The sequence below is a fragment of the Neophocaena asiaeorientalis genome, unplaced genomic scaffold, assembly GCF_003031525.2.
Source record: "Neophocaena asiaeorientalis asiaeorientalis breed wild unplaced genomic scaffold, Neophocaena_asiaeorientalis_V1.1 scaffold629, whole genome shotgun sequence".
NCBI classification, from domain to species: domain Eukaryota; kingdom Metazoa; phylum Chordata; class Mammalia; order Artiodactyla; family Phocoenidae; genus Neophocaena; species Neophocaena asiaeorientalis.
The window spans coordinates 6,191,896-6,199,988 of record NW_020175468.1 but is presented as its reverse complement, the minus strand read 5'-3'; the positions used below and the strand labels follow the sequence as shown (position 1 = coordinate 6,199,988).

General features: G+C 52.4%; 1 protein-coding gene across 1 annotated transcript; it reads right to left on the bottom strand.

Annotated features, from left to right (window-relative positions):
• Positions 1–1,824: 1,824 nt before the first annotated feature.
• On the bottom strand, positions 1,825–5,726 carry LYPD3 (LY6/PLAUR domain containing 3). The gene is made up of 5 exons (XM_024768584.1): positions 5,562–5,726; positions 5,036–5,167; positions 4,097–4,267; positions 3,690–3,851; positions 1,825–2,841 (listed from the first exon to the last, which is right to left on the bottom strand). Exons 1-5 carry the CDS (start codon positions 5,647–5,649, stop codon positions 2,336–2,338), a joined length of 1,059 nt encoding a protein of 352 aa, XP_024624352.1. The 5' UTR covers positions 5,650–5,726; the 3' UTR covers positions 1,825–2,335.
• Between the last annotated feature and the right edge of the window lie 2,367 nt (positions 5,727–8,093).

The window sequence follows — 8,093 nt, the reverse complement described above, 5'->3', positions numbered from 1 at the left end:
TAAGGGACCAGGGTGAGAGGGAGGACAGTGCTTTAGAGGCAGGAACAAGTCTATCTAAAGTTTAGTTAAGCTGAGGGGAAAGTTACAGCCCTCTTGTTCATGCTCTACAAGGCCGGTCTGCCTGGGTTCCAATTTGGACTCCGTTGCTTATTAGCTGGGTGACCTGAGGCAAGTTACTCAACCTCTCTGGGCCTGGTTTTGTCATCTTTATAAAAAGCAGATGATTAATACTTAACTCATAGGATGGTGTGTGTAGATTAAATATGTTAATTCAAGTACAGCATTTAAACCAGTATCTGGCACATAATAAATTTATACTTGCTGTGGGTTAAATTACTTTACCATTCTGAGCCTGCATTTTCCCAATCATCCCATCTGAGAATTTAAATGGAAAATTAAGTGAAATGATGGGTGCAAATAACCTTAGCCCAAGCCGGTCATCTGGTAAGACTCTTTTAAATGATTAACATACCCATAACTATAGTTACTATTACTGACACTGATATTGTTTGTTGCTCAGGTTCTTATTCCCTATTTTGTTACTATAATCACTATTTACTGTTATTTTATTATTAACTCACACTACTCCCTACTATGAATGGTAATATCAGCAGTATTACCTTTTTTTTTTTTTTTTGGCCGTGCCACGTGGCTTCCAGGATTGTATTTCCTGGACCAGGGATCGAACCCAGGCCACAGCAGTGAAAGCGGGGAGTCCTAACCACTGGACCACCAGCCAATTCCCAGTATTACTATTATCTCACCATTCTGCACACCTGGTTCCCCTCCATCAAGCAGTCCCAAAGCCTGCCAGGGTCTTCCTAAGCCAGGCTTTTCCTCCCTGGGCGCCCAAGCTTTCATCTGATTGGAGGAGATGGTGGTGGGACTCAGGCCCCAAGTCCCCAAGAGGAAGCAAAAGTGGACAGCGGCACCCACAAGCCCTCTGGACAGGTGGGATGCCGGGGCCAAGCCACTGAATGATTCTTTTTTTTTTTTTAATCATTAAGCTTGGCTATTTTTTTATATACAATTTTTAAAGGTTACTTTCCATTTACAGTTACTAAAAAGTATTGGCTATATTCCCCGTGTTGTACAATGACTCTTAAGAAAGCAGATTGATGAGGGGCTTCCGTTGTGGCTCAGTGGTTAAGAACCCGCCTGCCAATGCAGGGGACATGGGTTCCAGCCCTGCTCTGGGAAGATGCCACATGCCGCGGAGCAACTAAGCCCGTGCGCCACAACGACTGAGCCTGCGCTCTAGAGCCTGTGAGCCACAACTACTGAGCCCACGTGCCACGACTACTCAAGCCCGCGCGCCTAGAGCCCATGCTCCGCAACAAGAGAAGCCACCGCAGTGTGAAGCTCGTGCACCACAGCGAAGAGTAGTCCCCGTCCGCCACAAGAGAAAGCCCGCGCGCAGCAACGAAGACCCAACACAGCCAAAAATAAATAAATACATTTATTTAAAAGAAAAAAAAAACGACGGCAAAGTTGGTGGGGCCTGAGGACCGTGTACGAACTTGTGAAACAAAGCTCCCCTCTGCTCCCAAACATTGCTAAGAGTACCATTCCCCCTCCACACTGCTCAATGGTCTCACCCGGTCTCCCCCTCACCAGTGGGATCACCCATAAGCACGGCTAAACCTCAGGAGGTGAAAAGTGTTCAAAACCAACGTCCCCCGGGGCTGCGACTCCGGATCTCAGTTTCTCCATTTCAGTCTTGGCATTCCCACCCTAGCTCAGCTTCAGGAGGTAGAAATATCTCAGGTAGGTTATACTGAGGTAGGTCAGCAATGAGGTAGAAATAACTCCTTTAAAACACTATACAAAGTAATTAAAGTTTTATTGAAGCCTTATGTGCCAGACATTGACCACACTGAGGCGTAAGGCACCGTCCCTGCCCTTGAGGAGCTCACAGTCTATAAAAGAAGGCAAAGAAGATGCCAAAAAATGATTCCCACAAAGATTCAGGGGCAGGAGGCAGAGCCCTCAGACCCCATCTCTCCTATTCCAGGTTGACTGTGAGAAAGCGAATATGAAGCTTATCACTGTCTCTCCCACCTTCCCTGGGACAGCTCTGACTTCCCTCTGACCTAGGCACCAGGAGAAGACCAGGGAGAGACAAAGATGAGGGGGATACAGTTGCTGCCCTCAAAAAGCTGGAACACCCTGGCAGGATATATACAATGGTAACTTTCTGTCCCAAAGCCGCAAACCAGTGCAGCAAAAGCTAGGGAGAACAGGGGCTGGGCCAGCCCAGTCCAGTGGTGGAAGAGGGAGTAATGGGAAGGGAGGGTACCCATGGTCAAGGAAGTAGGGCAAGAGGTAGAGAAGTTCATAGTAAAGTGACAGCAGCCACAGCCAACAGAAGAGCCACCCACCCCACTGAAGGAGCTGCAGAGTCTTTATTAGAGGCCCCATCTTTTATGGGGTACTGCCCAATATTTCTACGGTCTTGGTGGCCGTAGGTAGATTCCTCCACCTGGGAGGTCTCAGGTTCGACCTCTTTTGGAGAAGTCTGGTTGGCTGGGGCTGGGGTGGGTTTGGTGGTGAAAGTGGAGGACGGGGCTGGGGTGGGTTTGGTGGTGGAAGTGGAGGCCAGGGCTGGGGCAGAAGTACTGACAGAGTTGTTTGCAGCCAGAGTGGTGGACGGAGGAGGGGGCAGCAGGACAAGGGGCGGGAATCGAGAGGAGAAATAGGTCTTGTTGCGGAGGTCCGAGTTACAGCGAGACCCCTGGCAGCAGGAGCCGCTGAGCGTGAACCCTGGGCCTGTCGCCGAATCCCGGGTGCAGGACTCATCCTGGACGCAGCCCCGGACAGGCAAGGATACAGTCACATTAGCTGCAGGAGGGAGACACAGGTAGGTCCGTGGTTGGAGGGAGGGGGTAGGCACAGCCAGAATGAAACTTAGGGGCAAGACAAGAGCAAGAAGACCCAAAACAGGGGACAGAAGGACTCTGCATCCATTAAACCCAAAGTCTCAATTAGGGCCCCACTTTGAGAAACACTGTCCCACTGTCCCACTGTCTTGGCACACGGTGGACCACATTTCCCATAGTACTTTGAGAGGAAAAATGTGTAGAATGAACTACAAGTCCCACAATGCCTTGGAAGAAAGGTTTGAACTGGGATACAACACCTCTCACACGAGGAAAGAGCGGAAGACCATTGCCTCCCTCTCTCTCCCCCCACCCCTCACACCACCCCCACCAAAATTCAGTCTTAGAGTCAGAATTACATTTGCCATAATACACCTGGCAGAGGATGGAATTTGAAGAACACCTCCCATGGTTCCCTGAAGCAGAGGCCAGGAGGCTGAACTACATCTCTCCTAATACTTTGGGACAAGTGGGGACACTAACCCTTGAGTTTTAAGGAGTCAGAACTACACTACCCACGATGCCTGGGCAGAAGCTTGGAGGCTTAAATACATTTCCCATTGCACATCCTCCCATTCTGCACCTGGCAGGCCTCTATGAAAACTGTTATTTCCCCAGAAACTCTAGGACAAAAGCATTCCTATTCCCGTGCTATACTGGGAATAGGACTGCATTTCTCATGATGCTCTAGGACAAGCCACGAATGCGCTGAGGTGGGGGAACCCTTTGGGTAAAGGGCTACCTACCACCCATGAAGCCTCAGAAAGGCTACCACAACCTGTGAAGGCCCGGTGCTTCGAGCTCACTCACCTGCCGTCAAGGTGACGTTGCCGTCGAAACAGCCCTTGTACAAGTGGTCGCTGGCGTTGTAGCACCTCACGACGGGCGGCGCCGTACCCTGGCACTCCTTGCGGCTCAGCCCCACGCAGCTGTAGCACTCGACCCCATTAGGCTCGTAGTCACTCTCATTGCCTGCGAGGGGGGCGGGGAGGAAGGAAGGGGTCGAGAGAGTTCAGGAAGCACAGCCCTGCTCCGCGTCCCTCCAGCCCACGTCTCCGCCCCTCGACGGACACTCAGCTCAGCCTATAATCCCGCCCCAGGGCGTGGCCCCGCCCCCAGCCCCTACGGAGTTCTCCCGCCTTCCCCTTGTGACCGCCCCTAGCCGCTCAGCCCAGACATGGCTCCGTCCCTGGGCCTGCGGCCCTGCCCCCACCGACCTGCGGGGATGAGTGCTCGCGAGGTGAGGTTGAGCTTCGCGTTGCAGCGGTCCTGGGAGCATTGATGCAGCTGGACGAAAGCCAGAATCCCGTAGAGGTCCAGTCCGCGATCATTCTTGCCGGGGAGTCCCGAACCGCAGCCCCGCACTGCCACCGAGAATTGCCCGTGGACTGCGGAGAGGGGAGGGGGCGGGGTCAGAGGGACGGGGCCTGGAATAGACCGGCACCAGAGGATAGGCCAGGGTGGGAGGGCAAGGGCCTCAGAAAGAGCCGATCCGAGGGGAAAGAACAACAGACCGAGGGGCGGAACCTGAAAGAGAGGAGTCTGAGGGGACAGACAGGCTGATAGACACTGGACACAATCGACGCGGGAGGGCCAAGAGTGGAGCTAAGACGGGGCACGACCATAGGGAGTCGGAACCGCAGAAAGCAGCATCAGAAGGAGCTGAGACCGACAAAAAAGGCACAGGATCAGAGACGGATGGGGCCTCCTAGGAGCTGTGGCCGCAGACAGGGGCGGGTCAGAGGGGCGGAGCCTCAGCCTAGGGATTTCAGGAGAAGACCTCTAGAGGAATCTCCGTCACCAAGGGCCCCATTGGATGGGGGAGGCTGGGGTGGAGAGGATTCTGGCAGGGACAGAAGTGGGTGGGGAGATCTCAGTGGTCCAGGGGAAATGGATAGGGTGTGCCCTTAAAGGAGACGAGGTCCCAGAGCTGGGTTCTCCCAGTTCACGCCACCCACGCGCAACTCTCCGTCCTCATCCCTCTAAGCCCTAATGGCGTGGTTGTGTCGAAGGGCCCACGCCAGGCTGAAAGGGAAGGATGGGGCTGCGTTCAAGGGGGTGTGGCCAAGTTCAGAGGGAGGGGCGGGACCATAAGGAGGAGGGGCCCAGATGGAGGAGCGTAAAGGAGTACGCAAGGACCCGGAGGCCCCACTCACTGGACTCCACCGCCCCTACGACCTCTGTGCAGACGTCCATGCCTGGCGCGCACTTCACCGTCTTAGTCTTCTGCGGAGAGCATCCGTCATCGGCTTTCTGCACGCAGCTGTAACACTCCAGGGCCTGCGCTCCTGGGGGAACAGAGGCAGGTAGAATGTCCTATGCCTGCAGTGGGAGCATCTTTCCCACAGCCCTTTATGCCCAAGGTGGGGGATCCCTGCCATAGACGGGGGTGGGGGGACTTCTTCCTACAGTTCTCCACTCAGGATGGGAGAATTTTACCCACATTCAAGTCAGCTCGGTGAGGGATCCCTTCCCACAGCCCCCCGTCTGCTTAGGATGGAAGAAATTTTCCCACAGTCCCCTCTGCCCAGGGTAGGGAACCTTCCCGCATCCCACCCCCTCCCCCGACCCCTCTGCCCGGGATGGGAGATCCTTCCCACAAGCCCGCTCTGTATGGGGTGGGGGAACCCTCCCTAGAGCTCCCACTCTATCCCCTCCGCCCCCTTCCGGCAGTAGACTCACCTTCTAGAAGCAGCAGCGGAGGCAGCAGCAGCAGCCAGCCCGTTGTCCAGATCGCTACCCGGGAGCCTGCTTTCCTGGCGGGGTCCATGGTTCCGTCCTGCTCTCTCGGCTTCCACCCTAGTTGTGCCGCCTCCCAACCCGGGTCCTCTTACGTGAGCCCAGGATGAGTAACTTCGCCCCAGGCAACCCTGGCCTTGCGCAACCGGGCCAAATCAGCCTCAGCTGTGGGGCGCAACACCCGCCCCTGGATGCGTCACCCACCACTGCCAAGGAGTGAAAGGGCGGGAGTCAAGGTTCCCTGGCAGTTCCCAGGAGAAAGTCTGTGTGTTTGTGGCGGTGGGGAGAGGATATAAGGCTCACACAGAGGGTCTACTCAACATTCAACACTCAGTAAATGTTGAATGAGTGCAGGCTTTGGGCCGGGTGATGCTGGAGACTAAACAACCAGCGCTGGTCTTCACAGAGCTCACAGTCTGATGGGGGAGACAGATATTAATCAAAGAATCATACAAATTGTTATTTACAGCGAGGACAACGAAGGAAGAAGTGTAGGGAGCTACAAGGAGGTGTGGCGTCTACAAGTGGGGGCTGGTCAATGAAGCGTCCCTGAGGATGTAAATCATCCAGGTGCCTTACGATCTTAAAGACCTGGAGGTTTAGCCAGTGAAGCAGGTCGGGATGGGGTCAGAGCACATTGCAAAGCAGAGGGGTCAGCACGTGCAAAGACCTCGGCTGGAAGCAGCATGGACCCTTCGAACACAGAGAGGAGAGCAGTGTACCTGAAGCTCCTGTACCTGGAGCTCAGGAGTGAGGGGGAAACTGAGGCAAAAGAGGCCATTCCAGGCCCTGAGGAGGGGTTTGAATTAATTCTGAGAAAGATGGAGAATGTTTCACGGGGTCTACAATCAGATTTGCTTTTTAAACTATCAATCTGGCAAACGATGCAAAAACTTATCAAGAAATGAATTCACTAATCCCAGGGAATTATGCAGCAATGAAAACGGGCCAACTACTGGCCTGGGTGCCAACGTGAGTCTCAAAAACTTTATGTTGGCAGTTCCCTGACAGTCCAGTGGTTAGGACTTTGCCTTGCAATGCAGGGGGTTCAGGTTCAATCCCTGGTTGGGGAGCTAAGATCCCACATGCCTCGCGGCTAAAAAACAAACAAACAAACAAAAAAACTGAAACATAAAACAGAAGCAATACTGTCACAAATTCAATAAAGACTTTAAAAATGGTCCACATCAAACAAAAATCTTAAAAAACCCTCAACTTTATGTTGAGCTCAAGAAGCCTTAAACAAGTAGAAGATACCATGTGACTCCATTTCTATGAAGTTCTAGAACAGGCAAAGCTAATCAGTGGTGATAGAAATCAAAATAGGGGTTACTTTGGGGAGGGCATTGCCCCAAAGGAGTAATAGTAAGGAACCCCTACTATCTTCATCTGGGTGGTAGTTACACATGTAACTACAAACATGTTAAGAATCGACAAGCTGTACGCTGTACATTTTCCATGTATGCACTTCACTGAATGTACACTATTCTTACCAAAAGAAAAGGGTCGGGGAGGAGTGCCATTGTGGCCTCAGTAAAAAAGGAAAAGAGTAGAAGGGGCAAGAGAAGGCCAGGAGTCCGGGGGCGGGGAGCAGGGCAGCCTCCCAGGTAAGAGAACAAGAGCCTCTCTCTGATGGCTGGGAGTTGGCTGGCGGCTCACAGCGATGTCTGGGTGCTCTGCTACACCCCTGCACCAACACATATGGGGCCACACTGTGACCGCGATGGAGTGAGACACAATCAGGACCACTGCCTTCTATGTCTGAACACAGGAACAAACAAGAACACTGTGCAAACCACAGAATGACTAAACATCCACATATATAAGTGATTGCTTGTATTGGGTTGGCCAAAAGGTTCGTTTGGGTTTTCTGTAAGAGGTTACAAAAATCCGAATGAACTTTTTGGCTAACCCAATGTTATGTATTATTTATATTATATTATTATTTAAACTACAGCTTTAGCCTTGCTTTGTTTCTCCTGACTCACAGATAAGATTTACCTATGGCAGGAAAAATAGCGGCTGTGTTCATAAAGGTTTTATCTGTTCTCTGGACCCCACGGGGCACCCCCATCGCCAATAATGACTAGCACCTCAGTCACCTAGGTTGGGTTGCTTGTCATCATGCTGAAGCTCAGAGAGAGAAAGTGAGTGGCTGTGAAGTCATTCAACACTTCCCCCTACCTCCCTGCCTCCCAGCCTTGGAATCCCAGCCTCACTTATGGTTTGCTGTGTGACCCACTTAAGTGTCTTCACCTCTCTGAGCCTCTGAGGTGTCTGTTTTATAATAAAGGGAGGAGAGTCTTTCATGGTGGAGTGAGGCAGTGGACAAAGTATTAAGTCTGGAGTCAGACAGACTGAAATTTTACTCCTGCCTCTGCCATCCTCTTGCTGTGTGACCTCAAGCAACTCCATCTCCCTCTCTGAACTTCAGCTGCCTCCTTTGCCAAACAGGTCTGAAACCCCCTGTCTCCA

What these genes read in the sequence shown, in the direction of transcription:
- LYPD3 (XM_024768584.1), bottom strand. Translation starts at nt 5,649, where the DNA reads ATGGACCCCGCCAGGAAAGCAGGCTCCCGGGTAGCGATCTGGACAACG. An exon ending in TCCGCTGCTGCTTCTAGAAG is followed by an intron (nt 5,168 to 5,561) that starts GTGAGTCTACTG and finishes CTGTTCCCCCAG; the next exon opens with GAGCGCAGGCCCTGGAGTGT. An exon ending in CGTAGGGGCGGTGGAGTCCA is followed by an intron (nt 4,268 to 5,035) that starts GTGAGTGGGGCC and finishes CCCTCTCCGCAG; the next exon opens with TCCACGGGCAATTCTCGGTG.